Raw genomic sequence first — 25883 nt, 5'->3', positions numbered from 1 at the left:
TGGTTAAATGAAAATGAGACACTTCCTGTCCGGGGAAGGCATAAAAGAGAAATAAAAGCCAATTAAATAGGAATGACGAGATAACACAGATTCAAAAGAAACATTTATGCACAAGTGACTTAAGGCAGAGTCCTCCTCTAGGCCAGGACATCCTTCAGTCTGGTTGCAGCTGGCTAGATTTTTTTTTCCTAAGAAATAGATTGAAATGAAACGATGGAAAAGAAGCAGGACTTGTCCCCATGGGTGTCTGTGATGTCCTAAAAAAAAAAAAAAAAAAAAAAGGCACCTCTCCTAAAAAGGACTCCAAACACTGTCTTGAAATCAGTTTTAACCTCGCCTTTCAGGCTGAAAGTAGTTCACATGTCCTGAGCACAAGCTTGGAGATTTTGAGGAAAATCTCCCGGGTCCCGTGAGGTACAACGTGTCTTGTCTTCCCCACCATCAGGTGCCCGGGTTAGAATTTGCATGTCATCCTCATGATCCCCAAATGCACTTTCATTCCCCAAGAATCTTGCCTTCGGTGGTTAGCACAGTATTGTTTCCTTCTTGATCGTTTGTGAAGGGCTGGAAGCTCGGGACCGTCCAAGCTGTTTCTCCGGCAGCAGCAGCGCCGTTCTCCTCTCTAGAATCGGCTTCCTGTTGAGCCGTAACTAAGCTGGCTGCTTAGAACTAGGTGCGGGACCTGGTGGGCACTGCATCACCAGTGTCGCGGGAAGGAGGTACTTTCCTAGCTCCCCAGAGCCGTGAGAATCTCTGGTCTCTTTTATTCTTGTCTAGATCAGCGGGGATGAAGCATTTTGAAACAGAAACATGTTTTCTTCCCTCGAATGCTTTGTGACAAGTTTCAGGCGCTGTTTCGCTCCAGCTGTCTTTCCTCTGTTGTCTTTCCTCTCCTGACCTTTCTCTGTCCCTGTCGTTCAGGTTAAAAGAACATCTACAAAAAACCCAGAATAAAATCTGTATCCAAAAGTATCCCCAGGGAATGGTAGTTGTTGAACAGTTATACAAGTACTTTGGAATTTTAGCACATTACCGTTAATTTCTGAATCGGAGAAAAGAACTTAACAGCATTCCACGTCATATTAAAACATTTTGTTAGTAAGCACAAGCGCGCGGGGGTGGGTTCAGGAAGCGCCAGGTGGGAGGGAGTGGCAGGGTGGGCACGTGGAGGGAGGAGGACGGCTGGACATCTGCAGAGTTGGCCTTGGGACACGTGCCTGGTCTCACATGGCTGGGGCCCGGTTTGATGGGGTAATGAAGCGTTGATTACAAGAAAAAAAGATGAAATGGCCTTTGCTCATTCCTCACTTTTATCTCCTAGCTGTGGAAGATAGAAAATTGTTCATAGGAATGGTTTCGAAGAAGTGTAATGAAAACGACATCAGGGTGATGTTCTCGCCATTTGGCCAGATAGAAGAATGCCGGATCCTCCGGGGACCCGACGGGCTGAGTCGAGGTGAGTGTGCTGTGTGGAAAGCCTCTGCCCTTCAGTGCTCATTGGAGCTCTGTGTCACAGTCGAGACAGATGTAGGCACCGCACACGGCAAGAGGTCACCCTGCAGTACATCCCGTGTGATAAAGTTATCCAACCTGAACTTTTCACCACAGCTGAAATGATCACCTTTGATTTCTCCCATTCAGAAGGCCTTGGTGCCACCATATTAGCTCAAGTTATCACTGTCAGGTGTGCAGCCAACAGGCTGCCCTACTGCTAGGCATCCTTTTCAGTCTCAAACTGAAGTGGATTTGGTGGGGGGAGGTGCAAGAAGGCGAGGGAGAAAATGAGAAAGGATATTTGTTGTGTTCCTCTTAGTCCTCGGGCTTCCTGCCTGTGCCTGAAAGAAATGTTAAGGGTATGTTAAGAGTACAGTGGGCCGGGCGCAGGGGCTCACGCCTGTAATCCCAGCACTTTGGGAGGCCGAGACGGGCGGATCACGAGGTCAGGAGATGGAGACCATCCTGGCTAACATGGTGAAACCCCGTCTCTACTAAAAAATACAAAAAACTAGCCGGGCGAGGTGGCGGGCGCCTGTAGTCCCAGCTACTCGAGAGGCTGAGGCAGGAGAATGGCGTGAACCCGGGAGGCGGAGCTTGCAATGAGCTGAGATCCGGCCACTGCACTCCAGCCTGGGCGATAGAGCGAGACTCCGTCTCAAAAAAAAAAAAAGTACAGTGACAGAAACCAGGAAAAAAGCGCGTCAGTGTTCACAGGTAGTGCAGAGCAGATAGGGACACAGGGTAACTGGGCCTGTCTTGGGGTATTAGAGTTTTATTTCAAAGAATAAGACTGGAGTCCTGAGCCAGGGGAACTCTTTAAGTGACAGAAAAGTGACTTTACCCTGAAGAAGATTGTAGGCTCTTCTTTGCCACTGTGATAGAAACAAAAGCGGTAGCTCAGAGCCTTGACGATAAGCCGGTGTTTACCACATAGTTGGAAATCACTGTTGTCTTCCCTGTTTGCCTCTCCCTTGACAATGCTGCAACCTCCTTCCTGAAAACACTCATAAAGGCTGATGCTGGAGGTTAACATTCATCTGACTGCAGTTCCCTGAATCCGTCCGAGGTGGAAATGTATATATCCAATATGTTTTTCACTTCTTTTTGCTCTGTCGCCAGGCCAGAGTGCAGTGGCGCAATCTCAGCTCACTGCAGCCTCCGCCTCCCGGGTTCGAGCTATTTCCCTGCCTCAGCCTCCCAAGGAGCTGGGATGACAGGCACGCACCACCTTGCCAGGCTAATTTTTGTATTTTAGTAGACACGGGGTTTCAACACATTGGCCAGGATGGTCTCCATCTCCTGACCTCGTGATCCACCCACCTCAGCCTCCCAAAGTGCTGGGATTACAGGCATGAGCCACCGCACCCAGCCTGTTTTTCACTTCTTACAAGAAATCCATATTTTTAGCAACATGGAGAGGTTTTCATTCTCTCATTACTGAAGTTACCAGTGCAGTTTCTGTGGGGCAAATGAGGAACTTGATTTCATTCTCAATCTCTGGCTCTGGGCCAGCACTGGCACCCCAAACCACATGTTGAAAGAAAAGATTGGCTCATGAGGATGAAAGCACTAGTCTTCATCTTTCTCACTAGTTTAACCTGACTTCAGCACCACGTGAGGAAGAACATTTGCTCTTTTGATTTTTAAACATAAAGCTTAATGATGTCAGCTGGTAGAATGGAAGACCCGACAGAACAAAAGTTCCCACCTACAGCCGCCTCCAGAGCGCCAGTATGGAGGTGGTCTACAGGAAAACTAGGAGGAGGTGGAACCACGCCAAGCTTTTGATTCATGTGTTTTCTTCTGAAGGTGGTTTAAAAAAAAAAAAAGGCGGCATGGAAATCACAGTTTATGCATTCTCTAACAATTCTGAAATTTTGTTATGTAACACTCACTTAGAAGATGTGATTCTCTAAAAGTTGAACTAGTCCTTGTATTGAGTGTGATCCTGGAATAGCAGATCCAGTATCCGGGGCTCCTCTGCAGCTTCTCACCTGTGCCATCATCAGGGGCAAGCCAAGCCATCCATCACTGTGATAGACCGCATCACCTCTGGCTCCTGAACAGCCTCACCAGCGAAGGGATACTAGCATGTCCTCCTAGCGGCTCAAACCAGCCAACCTTCTGATCACACCTGGTGGTCCAATTCTTCATCATATGTATCTCCACTTAAGCAGACAAACCAGGAGATAGAATACTGTGGGAAAAGACAGTGTGGCTAAATTAAGAATAAAATATGTAGAAAGATGTGATCATATTTTTGTAATTCCTTTTCTGGTGCCAATTTAGTAATTAGAATCCCTATTATCTCCTGTTGTTATTCTCAGTCACACTTCAGTGTTACCATTGGAATTTTCATTCTGCAAGATATGGAGACACGGCACAAATTAAATTAATCATCATGAAATACATAATGGCCTAGGGGCCAATGACCCCAAGTTCCAATCCCACAACTTCTACTGAAATGAAATAGAACTTTAGTCATTTTGTTTTCTTACCTCTGTCCTGAGGTTTCCCCGTTTGTAAATGACAGCGGTAAATACACCTGCCCTGCTTCTCTTGCAGGGGGTCATTCATTACTGGGGTGGTAGCTTTTCGCCTGAGCATACCATCTGCATGGGTTAGTGGAGAGACCCCGGGGGGGCAGGATGTGTGCTTGATTTCTGCTCCCTCTTTGCTGGCCTGGCTGATCTAGGCAGTGACTCTGGCACACTTTCTCTGTCCATCCACTGGGGACAGTAATGAACAGCATTGCTGCCTGCAGCGTTCAGAGCTCCTTGAGCATACATCAGTTATTGCTGCAGATCAGGTTTTAAAGCAGCCAGAACCTCCATGGGAAAGAGCAGGACACACAGTACTTAACAAGAGAACTTAGCTAATTTGATCTGCCATTCTGTTGATTAACCAGCACTTGACACCAGAAGCAGGCTGTTCCTCCAACAGGTGTCGGGGAGCGCTCTCATCAATATTTTATGCAAATGCTGGCTCAGTGGAAAGAGGAGAAAACTTTTCCCTCCCCATCATTTTTTTTTTTTTTTTTTAAACAGCAGAAAAGTAATTTCTGGTGAACTGATGAGAATTCCCTATTGCAAAAAAAAAAAAAAAAAAACTCATTTATAACCATTTATTCTGAGAATGAAAGACAGACAGTGGTACGTTTTTCAATTAGCAGGACCCAGGGACTCCTGGCTACAGAGGCCTGCTCCTGAATCAGTGTATTTGTTAAAAGCACAATTCACTTCCATGCTACCATTTTGCTCTCATTAAAGAATTGCAGTTTTCAATCAAATATGAATAGGTGTCTCCCATTAGTGGCACTGCGGATAAAGGGCATTCAGCATTTCTGTTCTCAGTGTCTATTGCTGGCTCAGCTGTTCACAAATAAATAAAAATTAAGTGAAACCAAAGCTTGGCTGCTCTGCCCAGTACCTTCTAACACAAAACCAGGCTATACCTTCTTCTGTGAGAAAGCTTTAAAATCACACTCTTGGATCATGGTGAAGGAGAGGTACAGCTGAGCGGTTCACTTTTCTTTTTCTGCTTTTGCCCAGTTCACCTAGGAGGATGAAGACAAAGGAGGCAACTAGTCTAGCTGGCTCTTGCGGATTTCTGATATCTTTTCTTCCCTGCCACATCAGTAGTTTCAGGTCCTCCCTAAAAGGCTTTACACTGAGGTTTCGCCAGACTGGCTGACCCAATTCCCCCGCCGTGTCAGAGAGGCACACTGCCCTGACCCACAGCTGTGCCCATCAAGCCATGCCATACTTTCCGTTAGAATCACTGCCTTTTTTTTTTTTTTTTAAGTCGTGATCTACCTTTTGGCAAGAAAAATATATATTTTTAAAATCCCATCTTACTCACCGGCCCCAGCCCATGTTCCAGGGCAGACACCCTCAAGAAGTTGTCACAACTCTCTACGTGGAAAGCACCTAACACCTGCCAAGCACCTGGAGCCTCTCGAAGATCCGAGGACTCTTCCTGGTTTGAGGCAGCGTGGCCGTATCTCAGTATGCGTTTCTCCCTTTGGGGAAGTAACCCATTCTGCCATCCTCTCTAACGTGGAAAACACTGAGATGCTTTCAAGCAATTTTAGGATGCTCAGCACCTTCTGCAGCGGCTGCTCAGCCTCTCCAGGCCTGCTGTAGAGCCTTCATGGAGAAAAGGAGCAGGATGCCATGGGCCCACCTGTGGCAATTCAAATGAGGTGTTTGCTCTCAGAAGCAGAGCCTGAAGTTTCTAAGCCAAATGTACTTAAGCGACAGCATCACCCTAGCATGTTGATTTCCTAAAATACACACACTCTCACTTACCCACGATCCCACAGTCAGCCTGGGCTATTTAGATACAGGGTTTTCTGCACTGTGGCAGTTGAATATCTATAACCCGGAGACAGTAAAGGAGTTTATTTCATTCCCCCCGCCCCCCACAAACTGTAGGCAAATCTTCACTGCCATTTAAGGTAACTTTCTGCTTGTTTAAGAATATTCCAGCTGTGTTTATGGTGTTCCAACATTCCCCTGCCAAAACCCTTGACAAATGAATTGGCAATATTTTCAGGGATGTTGGCAAGTACAGACTGGATTTAGCTATTAAATCCTCATTTGTTTTTGTCACATCTGATCAGAATACAGGGATGGGCTTTTGACTATTACAACATGTACACAGTGCTTGGGAGGCTGACGCAGGAGGACCACTTGAGCCTGGGAGTTCAAGACCCGCCTGGGCAAACACAGCGAGATGCTGTCTCAAAACAACAACCACCACCACCATGTACACAGAAATGAGTCAGTTTTCACACATTGTAGCTCTGCCCACACAGTACCTAAACATTCAGATATGTAGGAACTTCGGCGACATGCCCCCTTGACTCCTGACTGCATTTGCCATCTTGTTCCAAATACAGACTTCCTACCTTATCTCAGGGATGAGATTTTGCCAGCTATGAAGTAGGTCCTAGTCTGTACCCAGCCTCACATGCCATAAATGAGTGATGTCTCTGTGCCAGTTTTAAATAAAGTATCCCAACATCAGGGTTGGCGCATCAGAGTATTAATTCTTAGGCCCCAATATTATATAGATAGCATATATTTAATGTTGCCACTGCTAAAAAGATACAAGGAAGATTGGCTGCATTAAGATCTTTCTTTGGGCCGGGCGCGGTGGCTCAAGCCTATAATCCCAGCACTTTGGGAGGCCGAGACGGGCGGATCATGAGGTCAGGAGATCGAGACCATCCTGGCTAACACGGTGAAACCCCGTCTCTACTAAAAAATACAAAAAAACTCGCCGGGCGAGGTGACGGGCGCCTGTAGTCCCAGCTACTCAGGAGGCTGAGGCAGGAGAATGGTGTAAACCCGGGAGGCAGAGCTTGCAGTGAGCTGAGATCCGGCCACTGCACTCCAGCCTGGGCCACAGAGCGAGACTCCGTCTGAAAAAAAAAAAAATCTTTCTTTGGTTGACTAGGGACTTCTAAAGAAGTTTTCCGTAGGTTAAAATCTCCTTCGTCCTACACAAGTTAAGTTATACTTCTTTCACTTGAAGTATAGTGGGTGCTACATGTACTCTTTCAAAGAAGTAACAAAAGCAAAAGGCCCTGGCATTGTTCATGCTTTTAAAAGTGCCTGTCCTTTTTTTTTTTTTTTTTTTTTTTTTTTTTTTTTTTTTTTTTTTTTTGGTGCAGAGCAAGAATTCATCTAGTTCTCAATTCTCTTGCAGCTGAGAAAAAAAGGTGGAACACCTGAGTTAAGATATCCTTTCAATTGAAATGACAAGTGTAATAGATGTGTTCCAAAATCTTCTCTGTGACAGGGCTACGTGCTTTCCTTAGATCTTGTCTGTAGGAGGAAATTACTTTGGGAAACCTTTCCCCAGTCAATCATTTATCTGTTTTAGCAGCAAGAAAGTAACCTCACTGAAATGAAAGGAATGCAGCTCCTTTCATTTCTGTTAGCAATCCCTAACATTCTGAAAGTAGAGATAATAAATAATTGCAAAGGTAAAATTGCAGGTTGGCCACATTTACAGTTGGATTTTTTTTGCTACTATATACGTGGAGGTTTTCAGACAGTAATATACATGTTGTCTTACCAAAACTCCCTCCCCACCAAAAAAGAAAGAATTATGGCTTCATTATTTTGATACCTGTATATTTTTCCCCCAACCTTGTTTCTCCGGCATTTTGGTCAGTAACCAGAGAGCTGATTGCTGAGACCTGACATTGAACAGTCTAGAAGAGTTAAGGGCTGATCCTACAGGATCGGAGCAGTTGTCCTGTAAAGACCCGGTGAACACCACTGCACCCAGAAGTTCATTTTTAGTAGAAAGGGGATAGTTACAACCCAAGTTATTTCTGTCCAACGGAAAGCCTTCTGGTTGGCTTGAGAGAAAAAGCCAGCAGCCAGTCTTGATGGTAGGGACTTATGTGATGCTGTGTTAGTATAAACCCATACATTGGAGGCCTAATCCTAAAGCCACCTGTGTGTTTTTAGTGACGTTGAAATGAAAACTAAAATGTATCCATAGGATTTCCGTGACCTCCTGTTTTAGAGAAATGGCAATGGTTAACAAGCTACCATTGCAAGAAACAGTTGACTCTGAAGTTGCTTGACTTCATCCAGAGTGACACAGAGTGACATTTTTCAATAGGCACTCCCACTTTATAAATGACACCGTAATTTTTTTCTCAGGTAATTGAACACAGCACACAATGCAGAACTTGACAGAAACCCCTAAGGAGACAGCTTCTCTCTTACTGCACCACTGCCAATAGAATTAAAAGGTTAAAGAAGTCCTCAGATGTGTCAGACCATTTTTTTGGGTGGGGTAAGGATTGTATATTTAGAAGCATCAGTCAGGCTTTTAATTGCATGGTTGTTAGAGGAAAGGGCAATGATTTGAGTTTTTAGAAACAGAATTGTATTGTTCTATTGGTAATACTTCTGAGGCCTGATTATTGCTGTATCTTTCTCACTAAGTAACTTTAAAAAGTTCTGCATATATGAAATTGTGGCAAATGCATAAACTGTGCCTTACTGATTTTTGTTGACATTTTACATGTTTCTTACTCATTTTTACCCTCCATTTGGAAACTGTCAGCTTGGCACATGGTACTGGATAATAAGAGCAAATGAAGTGAATGCAGCAATCTTCCTGACTATTAAAAGCAGAATTAGCCCAGCCTCCGCTTGGTTTCAAATCTATCTCCAGTAGATGATTTGCCTTTTCCTCCATTGTAGTTTCAAGACAAGAAGTGGGAAAATAAAAATCTCTTAGTGTTATTTCCTCTGTTAATAATGCCAGGGATGATGAAAATGCTTCTGAAGAGATGTTACTTGGAAACAGATGGTAAATTTGGATCATCTCAGAGCTCAGCATCAGTATGGAAGCCAGTGGAGGTCCTGTCGTCTGTCCCACACTTATATCATCTAGCTGCCTTAGAGAAGGCCACTAAATTGCTTTTATTGATGACAAAAGCTACAGTCAGTCCTAGTACAGCTAGTGTGTTCAGATAGTAAGCTTCATCTGCTGCCGTGCTGTCAGAGAACCACATGAGACAGCACGGCATTCACCATGAGCTGGACTTCATTCCGGCTTCTTCAAGCCAGCTTAGCCAGGAGGCGAATGTGAGATGACTTTCTCATGTACTCAGAGTTTTTGTGTATTAAATATTATAGCATGATGCAAAAAAAAAAAAAATGCATTGACTTATTTTCATGACTGGATGTCGTTGTGCTTTGGGGATAACAGGCAGGCATTGCTTTCTCTTACTGCTGTTTGATTAAAAGGTGCCACTACAGTATTGACTTGATAATCTCACCAGGTACTCGTGCAGAGCAAAAGAAGAAACTATATTTTATGGCTCACAAGTTGATTTACATAAACCAAACAATCTGCTGGTTGTTTGACTGCAGAATGTTCTATTTTGCTTATTGGCCACAGGGGCAACAATCTCGCATTGTTGACGCCAGAATTCCACTTTTCATGTATTCACTCTGAAATGACAATAGACTTCAGCCTCTCAGTGTTTAGATCTGCTTCATTTGGAAATCTTTTAAGTAGTAATAATAATGTTTTGAGGAAATTGAGTGGAACACTGAATTATTCTCTGATACCTAAGTTCAAACTGTGCAAGGCTGAAGAAGCTGAAAATCAATGCACTTTTAAAGTCATTAGAGATCATAAGTGAAATAAGTCTGTTGCTTTAGCTAACCTTTTAGTGTGCTGTGGTTTTATTATAAAATCAGCCTGAATCTGCATTAATTTCATAGTCTTTTTCTCTAAGAAGCCCAAGGGTGCATGATGAATAAAATGTAAATTTGAGAAGGCAGTGTTTTTATTAGTGAAAAGGGCAATGAGCCATGTAGTTGGAGCAGTGACCTGCATGGTGGCCAAGGCTGGTACAAGAAGCAGAAACAGGCACTACAGAGTCTATTCTTTTACAGCACAAGAAAAAATAGGCACAGAAAGTTTCACTGGTCTCCTGGCAGATATTCAGAGAAATGTACATTGTCTAGTGTATGTTAGACTTAAGGTCAAATATTTGATACGTTTCAGAAATTGACAAGTCTCAAAAGTCTTGAAGATTTTATGCAAATAAATGACAATGCACATTTTTTATATTTTATAGCAGTATTGAATATTCTCGGAGTAATGGAGCATTTGTTTTTATTAAAATTAAAAATTACTAAATAGTTTGTAACAGATTTGGTATGTTTGTATTTGCATAGCAACAATTTATATTTATACATACATATATATATATGTTTTTTAACTACCTGGAAGGGATTTAGATACATTTGTTTGCTGACATTTTGAGCTCTTGAAATTTATTTGCTAATTTGCCCTTGGTGTGAGGATTTTCTTATTTGCCCCTTCAAAAATCAGTGATAAAATTTGAAATACAAAGCCTTCATGTGTGGATGCCCTCAGTAAAGATCACCAGTCAAGGAGAAAATGGAAAATAGCAAGTTTTTATTTTAGAAAATGCAAACTAGATCTTGCTGATTTCAAACCCTGTGGCTAAAAACAGTACCCAACTTCCTCCCCTAGTTTCCATTTAAAAAATAAACTAATAAATAAATAAATCTTTCTGCTTTGGTCAGATTAGCAAGTCAGCACTGTGAATAAAAAGCAAAATAAGATAAAACCAAAGAGAGAAGTTGTTTTATTTTTATGTACTACTGAGAACAGTGTCGTCTTGTGGCAGTTCTCGTAGACTGTGTTGGTTTAACAAGCGTCCAACCCTTTTGTCTTGTTGTTTTTTGTCTTTCCTGCTCCCTGTCCCCTTGTTTCCCACAGGCTGTGCGTTTGTCACATTTTCTACAAGGGCAATGGCACAGAATGCAATCAAAGCCATGCATCAGTCTCAGACCATGGAGGTACTGTATCATCTGCCCTTTCTTTGTTTTCTTTGTGCAAATGATGGGGAATGGTAAAGCAATTCTCTCCTGTGTGGATTGTTCACATGACAATCACAGATGTAAACTTTCACCATCTCAGTTTTCATTCATTCATTCTCATTCTCTCCTCCTCTCTCTCTCTCTTTCTCTATGCATTTTTCCCCTAATGACTTGAAATGCATTTAGTAAAACCTTCCACTTGCTCTCCAGTTATCTCTTTGAGCCTTTTATTGCAGTGGCACAGGTCCTGCGATGTAAAATTGTGAGCACTTGAAGCCAAGTGTCATTCCGGACCTAAAGGATCAAATACATTCCCCACCCCAGGGTCGGTATGGATGAAACAGTAACAGCCTCCCACCCCAAATTACTGCTTGCCCTGTGCTAAGTCCCAGGGTTCTTTCTTTTGTACAGGGTCAAGTTATCTTCCATCTAGTCAAACAACCTTGTGGTTTTACATCAAGATTGTTGGAGAAAGTTAATATTTATCCCACTGCATTTAACATTGAAAATGCAAATTTGGAAAATAGGTTTTGTCTCCTTCCTTAAAAAACAAAAAAAACAAAGAGAGCAATAACAAAGAAACATAATAAAGGCTCAAATGCGGTCTCCTAATGAGAGATCATGGCTTTAGGAGAAGGTAAATACCCTGGTGTGGATGTACACCTACGAACCTAGTTAGATGGCTCTGTACTTTTAGTCTGTGATTTGGGTCATGGCCTTTCAGAATTTTGCACAAAAGCATTCCAAGAGTGATATGCCGTTACTTCTTCTGTATTGTCTGATAGAATCATTTGGGAGTGCATGTTCTGCTGTATTATGTATACTGTATCTTTGTGTATGGGTGATCTTTTCTGGAGGTGGCCTTGTGGTGTTATCTGAAGCTGTTTTCACATTTTGAAAAAAGAATATTTTCAATTTTATTTAATATGCAAAAAACTTTTTTCTTGATTGAGCTTCTGTTTCCCCCCATTTTCGTGGGGTTTTATTTTTTGTTTGTTTTTGTTTGTTTTTTGCAATGCTGCCTCTCTCAAAGCATGCTGGGAGCTAAGTGATCATTATACGTCATGTTTTGTGGCAACTCTTTTATAGTGAATCGAAAGGTGGGTGCAGAGGGGGAAGGAGTGTGCATGGCATTGTCATTCAGTGTTTACTGTACTTTTCTGACTTGTGATACCAGCATTGCAAAGCCTATTGTCTTTTTCAAACATTGATCTTGACTTTGATATTCCTAACGTATCTTATATAATCACTGTGTTTTCCTTTCAGTGCAATGCATTTTTAAGACACTCACAACCCCCTACCTGACGGCAAGCTCAGGTGAAAATCGGGCATGATAGGAGATAACAAGCAGGATTTGGAATGTCTAGGAAGCTAGCCTTGTCTGACACGCAGTTACACGTGTGATGTGATGATGTTTTGCTTCCCTCTTGCTGTTACCGAGAGTGCTCCATTCCTGTGGATTAGCCTGACTTCCAGCCACATTTTAATCTTCAATTCGGTTTGAAGATTAAAATGAAAGTGCTGTTAGAAGCAAAAAAAAAAAAAAAGTCTTGTATTTATCTTCCATATACGCGTTTCATTCTTACTTTTATTTCTTGTAATTTAGTGATTTGTACCCAAATTGGTCTCACCTGAGATAATTTGGAACCTCAATTCTTCAGTGTTTCTGTTAGAACCATTGCGATCCCCATCCCTTCCCTTGGAGCCCCCCAGTAATGCTCAGAGAGCCACGGAGAACCCACGGGAGACCATGTAACCCTGTGTTCCTGTAGGAGGAGGACTCAGGACCATAAAGCAGAACTGGGCATGAACCAGGCTGAGAAACAGTAGGTTCCCATCATGGAAAGAGTTGGTTTGACCACTGGGGCATATTTATTCCTAAGCCCTTGATCCTTTATTATTAATATCTCTATTATTTATAAACCAAATTTGGTGTACTTGTTTTTAAAACCGGACATTCATGCTTACACAGAGGGGCCCTCTGACACTTAAATTTCTTGTTTAGTTTTTTTTTAATTGGCATTTAAATAGAAGGTTATACATTATGCAGTCACATTATAATTGTTTGACTAACGTTGTTTATTTTTTAGCTAATTACATTATTTCCAGGACTCTGGCATATGTCTTTAACCAAGATGTATTACCTAATTCACAATGATGTGAATGTTGAAAGAACAAGGTCTTAAAAACAATTAATTTTATATCATGTCTTTTATTTCTCCACTTGCCTTCACTCTATCCCTGCCCTGTGTTTCATGGTCTAAAAGTTTATTTTTTAAGCTATAATCATTGGCCTAATTTTCTGCTTTTATATCATTTTTTACTATTTAAGGCAGAAAAAAATAGATGTTCTGTTAGGAGAGATGCTATAATTTGTTATGGAACAAATTTGATGGAACAATGACAACCCTTTTCCATGCAAAACCCCCTCTCTACGTAATCTTCAAAGTATGTTGCTCTCTTTTAAGTGAAGTACTGAAACATGGAACAGATACAGAAAAATGAATTACAATTTTTTTTTAAATGATGGAAATACTATTTTTGTGCAATTTACTGACATTTAACATTCTGTACCATAACTCGGCCTACCAGAGCTGAAGACCAGTAGGCTGGATGTTTAACACTGACATATTCATCTCATTTTTCTCACTTTTTTTATTAACAGACATGATATCCTCATGTATTCAGAACTGCACCCCGATAACTACTCAAGGTGATAAGGAAAAATATAAATGTGTTTGTTTTCCAGAAAAGAGCAACATGACCCAAAGGGAATGGAACAGAGAATCTCATTGAAATAGGAATATAACATTTCTGAGAGGGGAGAGAGAGAGAGAGAGAGGTCCATCATCATGCTGAGTTTCAATAAAAGTTTTCATTTTAATCACTTGGGTAGAATTATTTCTTTATACCTCAGCAAAATTGAACAGCTTTAATTGTGATGAAATGTGTAGGCAAGCCACACAAAGGAGAAGAAGAGGCTGGGGAAGGAGGTGGAGACTTCTGCTGAGTTACTTACCAAGTGGCAAATGTTGCAAAGGTGCTTTGGAAAGGAGGTCTTCGTGCTTGGAGTGTTAGGCCCTTATTATCCCTGATGATTTTATCTAGCTCAGAAGTGAATTCTGTGACCTTTGGCCATTTCTTTCTCGCTACCCCTACTCCTTGCCTTTTAAAGGAAATTAAAACTGAAAGAAGCTGCTAGAATGGCGAGGTTCATTAGAGAAAGAAGCCAAGTGGACTCCTCCGTCTGCTGTTCACGGTCTATCTCCTTTGGCTAGAATGTGCTTCTGTTTTTTGGGTTTGCACCAGCTCCAGGGATGGCGAGTAGAGGGTAGAGCAGGTGTGCTGAGGGAAGAGGCCTCTCTGAAAACGTGAACGGTGACTTTAGAGAATGCCTGTGTTCTCTGAATATCTCCTGCCCTCATCCACATAACTAAAACGAAGCCCTTTTCCCTATGATTGCTGGGTCGCTAGGATTTTCACAGTCCCAAAGTTCACAGGTACATAACTGAAAATGGGAAAGAGTAAAAGATAAATGAATGAGAGACGTGGCCATTCCCATTACAGATTGTCCCCTTTGTCCTCTATCCATCTGTGGACACGGGCAGACACACAAAGCCAAGTCTGTCTTTAAGACGAGCAAACCGTGAAGCTCAATTAAAGAACCTTGGAAGGGTCTGTTGTCTGTAAGGAGGTCCTGCAAGGTTGAAGGAAGACACAGGAAGAGAGAAGGAGAGGCAGTTACTAATCAGAGCAAGAAAGCAAGTGACTTCACCGACCACCAGATCCCCCAAAGAAACCACTGGCAGTATCTGGAATTTTCTGTTGATGGTACTGTTCAGAGAAGAAGAAGGAATATCAAACCATTTTAAACCATTTCAGCCCATTCCATGTGCTCCAGCCTAGTGCAGAAAGGTAGCTCCGGTGCTGAGTGTCGTGAGCGGATTCCGCCAGCCTGTAACCCCCTCTCCACTTTCCAATGTGTCTGACCACAGGGCTGCTCTTCACCTATCGTGGTGAAGTTTGCTGACACTCAGAAGGACAAAGAGCAAAGGCGCCTCCAGCAGCAGCTCGCTCAGCAGATGCAGCAGCTCAACACTGCCACCTGGGGGAACCTGACGGGGCTGGGTGGACTGACCCCGCAGTATCTGGCGGTAAGTGCTGGGCAATGCCAGTGTGGTCCTCACCCGCGGAAACTCTGCAAACTGACTTTTCCCCTCCCTATGCTGAGGCACTCGTTTTCAGTACATTTTCAGTCTCGGGGAATTATTGAAATCAGCATTTATGCAGGATATTTTTCCAAGTTAGAATGATTCTGTTAAGAACAGGACTAATTGAATTCCTGCCTGATGTAGGCTGGGCAAAGTCCCACAGGTTAAACTTCTAACCGGTGTTTGAAAGGTACCCCAATGCCCTGAGTTAGAAGATACGCAGCTGATGATGTAACGAGAGGGAGGCCACTGGGCTGGCGGGCTCATCCCTGTCAGGTCAGGGTCTGCCGCAGCAGGACGTCAGGTGAAATCTCCCAGAACTTCCATTCCACGATCCTGGCTTTTCGCAGTGAAACCGGGTTGATGAAATCAAGTGTTTCTTGCTTCATCTATTTGAAACCAAGAAAATTCTATTATATTTGAAGCCCCAACAGACCCAGTTCTTTCAGCCATTCCTTACATCTCATGGTGTCTGAACTTGAGCTTTCTGGTTGTTTACTCATGCTTTCCGTTCCACTTTGTCAGTATCTTTATTGAAGCACAGTGACCAGAATTTAAGATAGTCCCCACAGCGAGATCTGAACAGGACAGAGTAGTAACCCCTAGTGTGGACTTGAGGGCGTCTGACTGGAGCTTGAGAGTGGCATTTGTAGTAACCATGGCAGATGTGGGCTGGAAGGCAGCCAGTACTCCAAAGATTTTATTTTTATTTGAATTACTGCTAAATTGTGCTCTTCTACCCCATTTTTCTGCTTTGGAACATAAGTGTTGGACTTCATATTTATTAATATTTCATATTATGAGTTTGGGCCTTTTATTCCAGCCTCAGAGAGGGTGTGTGTGTGTGTGTGTGTGTGTGTGTGTGTGTGTGTGTGTGTACCCTACGTGTATTGGGTCCTCATTCTGTCATTTTACATTTTAACTATCCCTCTTGGGATCCTGTCATCCATTAGCTTTACTTTGTAGCAGAAGTTGTGCTATTGCGTCAAATTATCCTCCCTATTCCACCTTGGAAGGTGAGATTACCCAGCTTGTAGGACAGATGAAGAAAGGGAGACTCAAAGACATTACATAACATTACCCAGAATCAACCAGCTGCTAGTGGCCGATGGTGCTTCAGCCCTGCATGTCCCGCTGGCTGGCCATACCGCCTCTTTGAGGACTCTGGGTGCTGCTGTGGGTCACCTTCATCTTTTTAGCTGCCCCACCCCCAGTGCCCAGTGGGGTCTGGTATATAATAAGTCTTCAGTACATATTTGATGAATGAATGAGAAGTATCCTTTTCCTGTCTTCCTCTGTGCTGTTAGCAAAAGCGCTGGCTCAAGTTGCCATCACTTTCTGTCCATTTCTCTACCTTGTCCATGAAGATACCATGAGAGATTTTGTCAGCTGTCTTGCTAAAATCTGTTTGCTTTGCCATTTTTTTCTTGACTTATCAGTCTAAAAATTGCTTTTAAAAAAGAAATGAGTCTAGCTTGACATTTCTTTTCCACAAATATGTGCTGTTCAGATGCTCACAGACGATTCTGTGTACCAGAATTTTTGTCCGAGGCTGACATCATGCTCATTCACCTTCCTGTACTTTCTAAGAGTCCGGCTTCCCCCATCCACCATTTCTGAAAACTGAGACACATGTCCACTCTGTCTTCTAGCACATCCCCTGTGTCCCCACGGCTCACAGAAATCTCTGGCACATGTTTCTGGGACCACATCTGCAAATTGTTTGTGTACGTGAAGGAGAGTAAATCTCAGCCTCGTTTATAGAAACGTGTTGTTAGAAGCTCTCATTACGTTTCCCTCTGCCACGAGTGATTCTTTCTTGGCCATGTTTGTTCTACTGCCTTTCAGCTGGAAAGCCCTTTCTCTCAAAGAGCCCTTAGCTACCTTGAGTGGTAGATTCTGACCCTGGCTCCCCGGAGGTTGGTTATCCATGGCAATAATCCTGGGTGGTGGTTTAATGACACTCCAGGTATTTCCACTTACCTCAATAGGTGTTTTTAACTCCTCTAAACATCTTCAAGGCTAGCTTAATTTTTAAAATTTAAAATCATTGACTATGAGGAGGACGTTGGAGTTGATAAGTGCAAGAGAGTGAGGAACCCAACAGATGAAACCAAAATAAGGCCTTACTATTACAATGGACAGTCCCTAGCTTTTCCCACCCCCTCTTCCCCGCTCTCTTCCTCTTTCTGTGTGTGAGAGTATGTGTGTGGGCAAGGAATGGAGAGGAATGACTCAACACAGACTTTTCTTGGTTTTAGTACCTGATGGTATGAAGTCCCATAATATCATTGTACGTGAGGCTTGAGTTGAATCAGCCAAGGGTCCCCAACCCCTAGGCTGAGTACCGGTACCAGTCCACAGCCTGTTAGGAACCAGACTGCCCAGCAGGAGGGGAGCAGCAGGCGAGTGAGCATTACTGCCCGAGTCCCACCTCCCATCAGGTCAGCAGCAGCCTCAGAATCTCCTAGGAGCACGAACCTGTTCTAAAGTACACATGCCGAGGGGTCTAGGTTGCGTGCTCCTTAAGAGAATCTAATGCCCGATGAGCTGAGGTGGAGCAGTTTCATCTCAAAACCTTCCCCTCAACCCCTGGTCTGTGGGAAAATTGGCTTCCACAAAACTTGTCCCCGGTGCCAAAAAGGTTGGGGACTGCTGGAATCAGCCACTGATAATTCCACACTGCTTGGTGCTGTTACCTCAATTAGGATCCATTTTCAAGCCATATCCATGTGTAGGGTTTTTCGTATCAAACTGGAAAGACCTGGACTTCCCCAGAGGAACAATGTTCTAGCTTGTTTCACAGAGCCCCAAATCAACTCTGAAAGCTTTTTTTTTGTTTGTTTGTTTGAGACAGAGTCTCGCTCTGTTGCTCAGGTTGGAGTGTTGTGGCACCATCTCTGCTCACTGCAGCCTCCGTCTCCCAGGCTCAAGCAGTTCTCATGCCTTAGCCTCCTAAGAAGCTGAGATTACAGGCATGTGCAACCACACCTGGCTAATTTTTTTTATTATTATGCTTTAAGTTCTAGGGTACATGTGCATAACGTGCAGGTTTGTTACATATGTGTACTTGTGCCATGTTGGTGTGCTGCACCCATCAACTCGTCAGCACCCAACAATTAATTTTTGTAATTTAACTGGAGATGGGGGTTTTGCCATGTTGGCCAGGCTAGTCTCGAGCTCTTAACCTCAAGTGATCCCCCCATCTTGGCCTCCCAAAGTCCTGGGATTACAGATGTGCACCACCACATCTGGTTCTGAAAGCTGTTTTTAAAATAGTGAATTAATCTTGTTCCTCCTAAGTATACAGTGTGACAACAATATTTCAGTAATAAATGTGGTAAATCTATGTTTCTGGTATCCAAGTACATTTAATATAGGAGATAACTATATGCTTGGTGCCACTGCTAACTGTGTCTGTACTGGTCTACCTTACCAAAAAGAAGATCCGTAAGTTCAGTCCAACACTCAGTCTTTCACTAAGTTAACCTGCGGTTCAGCTGAGTTGGACAAGTCCAGCAGCGCCCCAGGGGCTCCATGCCTTTATCTCATGGCACCCACTCATTCTGCGCGGCAGGAAAGATGCAGCCCTGAAGGCACTAGTAGAAAATGCAGACTTCCTCGCAGGTATATTGATGTTTTTAAAGATTGACATTTACAATGCGTGACTTCGACGCACATAGCACCAGATAGTTCTAAGTTTTGACGAGCTGTATGTTTCACTCTGCAGCGAGGACTTTTAAAATGGCTGCCCATTTGCTTGGTCCTGTAGTGGTGGCTGCAGCTGTACAGCTGTGAATAGATGCATTCATGTTCGTAGTTACCATGATGATCTTTATGTTGGCACCATGTGCCAACATAAAGTCAGTGAACCCATGTGCTTCTGATGAAGGATGAAGAAAGCCGAACAGTGCTGGAAAGCAGAAGAGAGGGAGGGAATGGACCCTGAGTGACAGAGATGAGTTATGGTAACTGCTAGACTACAGAGAGAAATAATTAGTCACGCTATGTTGGTTTCAATAGATTTAACACCTGGTTGTTAAAAAGAGTAAATTGATTAATTGTTTAAAGGCAGCAGTGTTAGTGAGTTTCCCCAGTGTCTGTGTTTCTTAATAGAGATTAGACATGAATATGGATTTACCGCCCCAGCTCTGGGGACCTTCAGTCCATCAATAGGCAATAGCAACCAACCCTGCAAATGCAAAGTAAACTGAATTTGTCCCCAGTTTAATGAGGGAGTTACTTTGCTCTCACCTTCTCCACCGAGCCCTGACTCTGTCCTTGTGCATTCATCCGCAGCTCCTGCAGCAGGCCACCTCCTCCAGCAACCTGGGCGCGTTCAGCGGCATTCAGCAAATGGCAGGTAAGTCAGGAAGCACGCCTCTCTTTTTGACTATGCCATTGTCAGAATTTGGAGTTGGTTCCTAGGACAAAGAAGAAGCAGGGGAAGAGAACCAAGAGCGGTGATCAGACTTGTTAGCTTTTTGTCTGGCGTTAACATTGGAACCGCCTGCTCTGAAGTGTCTCTGCTACCTCTTAGATTACCCACCCACCTTTACTGTGCATGACAGCTATAGAATGAAGGGGCTGAGAAATCCTGCTTGGTATCTATATCAACAAATGACTAGTCATTTGTTGTTTTTATAAATAAGATTGATGACTGGGGGCTTTCCATCCAGATCCCTGTATCTAGGGCAGCCAAATGATTGACACCCCTCTAAAATTTTAATAATAGACAGTCAATAAAAATGTTCTGACCTCCGTAATGAAACCCAGGATTGCAGGCCCATCTTTGATGCGGTTTGCAGCCCCTTGATAACGACAGACAATTAACAGGGTGGTTTTTTTACTGTAGTGCCCCAGTTGACAGAATCATGCATCAGAAGCTTTTATGCGAAAGTAGATTCTTTGTTCTCGAGAAAATCAAAGTGTGACTGCATTTGAAAGCCAGCTCCTTGAAGGATTCCTTCTTCTAATGAGCTGCGCCAGTAGTAACTGAGGTGCAGTGATTAGCGAAAGGTCACTCCTGCCGTGCCACCTTCCATGCCGATTTCCCTACCTAACACGAGGCCAGGGAAGGCAGCAAGTGCAATAAATCAGAACACAGGTGCCCATTAACCTGCCGTGAGGAATGGTCAGAGAGCCTTTTCCTTGTTTCATTCCAAAAAGGTGGGGGGAGAGGGCAAGGAGAAGAACAGGTTTTTGGCATATTAGAACCAAGCATGGTTTGTTTTAACCAAGGACACCCTGAATCAGTACAATGAAACCTGCATGTGCAGAACGAAGCGTTTTTTCTTTGTCACCATGAAAACTCCTTTTTTCCATATTGCTGTTTCTTTTTTTAAATATGTGTCCTTGGGTTTTGTTTGTTTTTTCTTGTTTCACTTTGAATGAATCTGGAAAAACTTTCAAGGGGGCTTCTCCCTGGGCGTGGTGTGTGATTGGCAGCCCAGCCGTTGTGGCCTGTGGCTCCTGGAAACTCATCAGCTGATGGTCTTCGTTGACCCGCAATAAAAACACTACCGAATTCATCGTTGGGCTTTAAATCCATCGGCACCGCCACCTGGTTCCTTGTAACATAGCTTTTGGATTATTAGAAATAACACATAACTTGAAATGATAGTTAAATCATTCAGCAGTGTCTACCAATATGGTTCAGGAAGCTGGCCTTGGAGCTAAGAATCACATTGAATGGTTAATTTATTTTTAATTCTATGAAAGGAGCTGGAGAGAGATAAGTAAAATATTCAGGGGATTTTCTGTGTTTTAAAAGAGAAAACCTCCTGATTGCAAGCTCTAAAATAAATGCTAAGATTTGTCACACTTTCAGCCCATGGGAGATTTGCTTTTCTCACATAGTATGGACTCCCCGGGATCTGAAATTAGGGGCTTTCCTTAGAGGTGGCCTCAGGCTTTTCTACTCCCACAGTTGAATTATGCAGAGAAGGTCACTGGGTCCTGAGGCTGCTGCCGAGCGTGGTGTCCCGGGTGCACAGCGTGCCCTGTCATCTTTCATTAGGATGTGTGTGCCTGTGCCGCACCAGCCTCAGGTCAGAATGCCAGCCCCGCATGCTCTGCCTGCTCATTTGAAAACTGAGGGTATCTGGGAGTCACCTTACAAGGTGCCGAGGAGCAGATGGCTAATTTAAAGGCAATCCGTATGTGCTCTGAGCCTCCCAAATTATCAATTTCTTGAATCCTCAATGTGTGAAATTCAGCACGCTAAGTCCACATAGGCTAGGAAATCAAACGCTGGACAGGCCATTCCCTACCATCATGTGGAGTATTCAGAGTCTTTGGAATATTCACAGTCTTCAAGGTGTAGCTGTCGGGCTCGGTGAAGGATACCTTGCATTTATAGGGATTGTCAGGTCTCCTCTTCCTGCATATTTGAAGTATTATGGTTTGGAGTACTTTTTCCACCAGTGAAGAAAAGTTTATATGGCCTCTCCTACTCTCTTGTCTTGTCCCAGAAGTGGGGCTTACCTCTGCCCTTGCCATGAGTCTGTGCCCATGTTATGGAGTGATCATGGTGAATGGGCGATAGAGGTTCCTTCCTGGGAGAAGCTTTCCCAGCTCCCCCAAATGTGAGAGGGGCGCCTCTCTCCCCAATTCCCCAGAGCCCTTTGCTTCCTTCCCTCTGCCCTCACCTCCCTGGATGCGTCAGGATACTGTGTGGATACTCTTCGGTGCTCCAGGAGAGCATGTGGCCGGCAGACTCAGCTCTCACCCCTCTAAGAGCTGCTCATGAGTGTCCTCGAGTGGATGAGTGAACAGATTTCTAACTCAACAGACATAAATCCCCAGTGGAGCCTAAGTTAAATGCCCGGTTTTTAAATTAAGAAATATGACTTCAGCAATATGTATAGACCAAAGGAACGTTAAACTAATGATAGTATCTTTACAAATGAGTTGTTGAGGATTTGGGGATAGTTTGTATAACATAAAACATAACAAATACAATAGAAAGCATATGGTAGTGGGATTGAAGAAAGCCGAGAGGTTATTTATCCCCGACACCAGCTGATGTTACAGTGCTTACTGAGTGACTGATACTGTGTCCTACTTAGAGTGGGCGCATCAACAATTCACATGTAATTTTTCTGTATTACATTGACATATATATAATGATCTCTGCATCTAAAATACAAGCAGTCCAACCTGGAATACTGTCACCAAAAAGCGAAAACCGATTTCAGAAACGAATAATATTTTGTTGTGAACAACCCTCAGACATCCCGGTGTGTCCTTCAGGAGATAAGGCTTATAGCTAGAGTGTAATATGCCACATTTGTATGGGTAAAACATTTTCAGTTTCAGGAGAAAATAAAACCAAAAAAAAAGAGAAAGAGAAATTTGAGATGACTGGTTCCTAAGTAGTCGCATCAATAAAATTGAATGAGATGTCAGCTATACTTTATTTCCCAAAAAATCTTACCATTTCTCCCCTCAAACTAAAAATAACTTCAGGTGTGCTTTATGGTTTTTATCAAAGAGAACCTTTACGAAATACGGAATTTAGAAGCAGAAAATGGATTAGGAACATACCTTGATAAACTGACGGCTTTTATATCTACTTTTTGTGCCTGCTTGGAGTTGGTTGGTTTTTATTTTCCCTCTTAAAATTTGTAATAAAAACGTGTCCATTTCTCACTCAGCAGTGATACTTGTTCCGTGAATTTCTGAAATCTCAGAAGCTTGGGGTCTGAGTTTGGGCTGAGAGCTTGGATTTTTCTTGAAAGAGAAAAGGAATAAGAGAAAGTGTCTTCTCTGCCTTTAATTTGTTTATAACAACTCTCAACTCAAAAGAGCATCATAGTAGAAAAACAAGGGGTAGTGTTTTACCATTTTGCTTTTAACAAAGCTCCTTTTAAAAATCATGCCGCTATCCTCATAGCAAGCTGAGGACATGACTACCACTTTGTTACTACGTTACAGTTGGAAAAAGGGAAGATGAAAAGGTTAAATGAGTAATGTGAGACCACAGCAGTAGTCAGTGACCTTACAAGGATTAGGATATAGAATTCCCTAATACACAACAGCCTGATGAAGTAGGGACTCTAGCCCACTGCACGGCTGGGCAACTGAGGCTTAAAGAGGTTAGCAGACTTGTCCGAAGGCACTAAGCTAGTAGGTGGCAGGACCAAGCTTCAGGTCCAGTTCACCGACGCAAACCCAGGCTGGCAAACCGTGCTCTGTGTCTCAGTCCCTTCAGGTGAGTTTCACGGCCCCCACACTGTTAGGAAGCACTTCAGAGATGGTTACAGGAAAGCTGCCTCCCTCCATCCTGTAAACCATCTCAAGTTTATCAGGAGTGGGTTTTTCTTTGTTGGGGGGACTTTTTTTTCTAGGATAAAGAATTGTTACTAAACCAGTCACAGAGGTTGTGAAGCTGCGGTGGAAGTGTCTTTTGATGAACAGGAGGAAACGGCTTCGTTTCAGTTCTGATTCTGAGTAAAGCAAGTAGTAAGTCCCTTCCAGAATATCTGGTCTAAGTTTTGAAGGTAACAATAAAATTGTAGAGTGCAAATATTTGCTTAAAACCGTGAAGCAGCTCTTCTTTTATCAACTTGAGATCTGTTATATTAGAAGACTGTCTTGGTGTCTGACACAAGTGGAGAGGAGAGAAGACATTTGCAAAAACAGTGTATCAGAGGTCTGAGAATGTCAAATTGGAGGCGCTCCCGGAGTTGTGAAGTGTGCTTGGTGCATCCACAGAGACCCACGCAGAACTTGGTTCCTCCCCAAGCTGAGTCTCCAGCAGTCCGCTCTGCAGACGCTTCCTGCGAATGTGCTAATAGGCCTTATGAGAACATTCTATAACCACCCATCTGTCACTTTTTAACAGACCTGATTGGCAAGCACTTGTAACAACTGACATCTGTTCATGCTTATTGATATGCAGATTTATGGTAATTGCTATGAACAATAAGACACAGAATTACCTAAGGTGAACATTAAATTAAATTTTCATGCCCTTCTCCTTATAAATTTTTTTTTTAATCTTAAATTTCAAGTAGGCATATTGCGCATCTGTTTGGTACATAATTTCTTCATTTTGAGGAGGATTTTTTCCCCCAAATATTGAATGAAAAGTTGAATCCCTGTATTCTCAACTTTCTTTGCCATCTTCGTAGCCTGTTGTTAGAGTTCCTAAAACTTAAATGTTTTGCATGTTCAGTCACCCGGATTATTGCCCCTGGTTCGAGAGGTGCCCATCTGAGCAGAGCGCTTCATAAAGTCAAATGCTGTTTTTCTTCTCGGAGAGGAACTATTTGCCAAGCGTGTGCCCATGCCTCTCCATCTGGTACCCTTTCAGGATGAGCGTGTGGGAGAAAGTGTGACTTGGGGTGCAGACTGAGGCGGCGCCGGGGAGAGGGGCTGAGACAGGAAAAGGACGGGGCACCCACGTACCTCAGAAAAAAGAGAGCAACAGAGGAACCAGAAAGACGACTTCCAGATGAGCCGAAGTGAAGCCCACTGTTAGCTCTGGGGAGGAATAAGGGGAGTTTCAGGACAGGCCCCGCGCCCCATCCAGGAGCAGGCCTGCGCCTGACGCCTGTGCCCGAGAAGCCTGGTCAGGCTACGGAGGGAGAGGGAACCTCTGTCTTCACCCAGCTGCCCTGGCTGGTGTCTGCACATGGAGCCAGTGCCTTTCCCCAAAACCGCTTCTCCCCAAGGTAGGAGGGGAAGGCGGGCAGGAGAGATGACCATGTGTCCAGGTGATGGCGCTGTGGCTGTGGATCCGTCTGTGGCGGGAGGAGCCAAGACATCAGCCACCGGGGATGTGCATCGTTGCCAGGGAAGGGCCCAGGAATACCAGGGCCAAGACAGTCCCCACGCTATTCTCACCTCGGGTTATTACTGTGGTGTGATAGAGCGTGAGACGGTCAGTAGCGCCTATAAGGTCGGTAGGTGCGGGGATGTCCATGGGACAGGACAGACACAGAACATATGGGCCACAGCCTCTGCCCAGCTGAGTGGACAGAGGCTGCTCTGGGCAGGGGAAACGGTGCCCTCACTGCCCTGCAGCCTCAGTCCTGGTTGGAGTGAGATGCCCAGGCGGCAGGGGAAGTCCTAGGGGTCTCAAGGGCTATTCTCTGGGGCTTCCTGTCTCCAGCCTCCACTGGGTCTTCCCCCATTGTCACCTGTGCCCAGGAAGGTAGCTAAGACTAGAGGATCTCGGGCTCACCTGGCTGCTGCTCATGCTGGTGTGCCTGTGCGTGCCTGGGTGCAAGTGTGTGTGTATGTGTTCAGACTGGGAGGAGGCACTGTCTCCTTCATCCTCCCTCTTCTCTGTGTCCTCACTCCTCAGCTCTCATTTCTTTCCTGATGGTCCAAGTCACTGCTGCACCCCCGGGCTCTCACGTGGTGATTTTCTACTACCACTCATATCTCTTTCAGATTGTCTAAAGAGGTCAGACGTTCTTCAACTGTTGAGGATCTGTCACCAAAAACGTTTTGCATGCACATCACACGCATACTTTTTCATAAGATTTCAGAGAGTTTGCAGAGACCCTAAACCCTGTCAGGGACCTCTGCCTCAGGAGCACCAAGTTCAGGGGCCTGATGTGGGGTAGACGAAGAACACGACGAAGAGCACTGAGGCAGCAGCGGACGATGGTCTCTCTGGTCACTGAGGCAGCTAGAGCCAGTGGTCTGTAATATCTGGGATTCTGGGGATGAATGCAGAAGAAAATCACGTTAAGAAATTAGGCCAGGTGTGGTGGCTCACACCTGTAGTCCCAGCACTTTGGGAGGCAGAAGCAGGCAAGGA

General features: G+C 43.9%; 1 protein-coding gene across 14 annotated transcripts in view; it reads left to right on the top strand.

Annotated features, from left to right (window-relative positions):
- Positions 1 to 25883, top strand: part of CELF2 (CUGBP Elav-like family member 2) — a 169583-nt gene that overhangs the window by 90629 nt on the left and 53071 nt on the right. For 10 of the 14 annotated variants that reach the window (XM_023223298.2, XM_023223305.2, XM_023223304.2 and 7 more), the window contains 4 exons: positions 1322 to 1456; positions 10795 to 10874; positions 14891 to 15049; positions 19406 to 19469. In XM_023223298.2, the coding sequence (XP_023079066.1) occupies positions 1322 to 1456; positions 10795 to 10874; positions 14891 to 15049; positions 19406 to 19469 (438 nt within the window). The remainder of the gene's footprint in view (positions 1 to 1321; positions 1457 to 10794; positions 10875 to 14890; positions 15050 to 19405; positions 19470 to 25883) is intronic. The other 4 variants (XM_023223309.2, XM_023223308.2, XM_023223307.2 and 1 more) reach the window with 1 other exon arrangement.

Source organism: Piliocolobus tephrosceles, chromosome 9 (assembly GCF_002776525.5).
Source record: "Piliocolobus tephrosceles isolate RC106 chromosome 9, ASM277652v3, whole genome shotgun sequence".
Taxonomy (NCBI): Eukaryota; Metazoa; Chordata; class Mammalia; order Primates; family Cercopithecidae; genus Piliocolobus; species Piliocolobus tephrosceles.
Note: the sequence above shows the minus strand (reverse complement) of the source record. Positions and strands in the feature narration are given on the sequence as shown.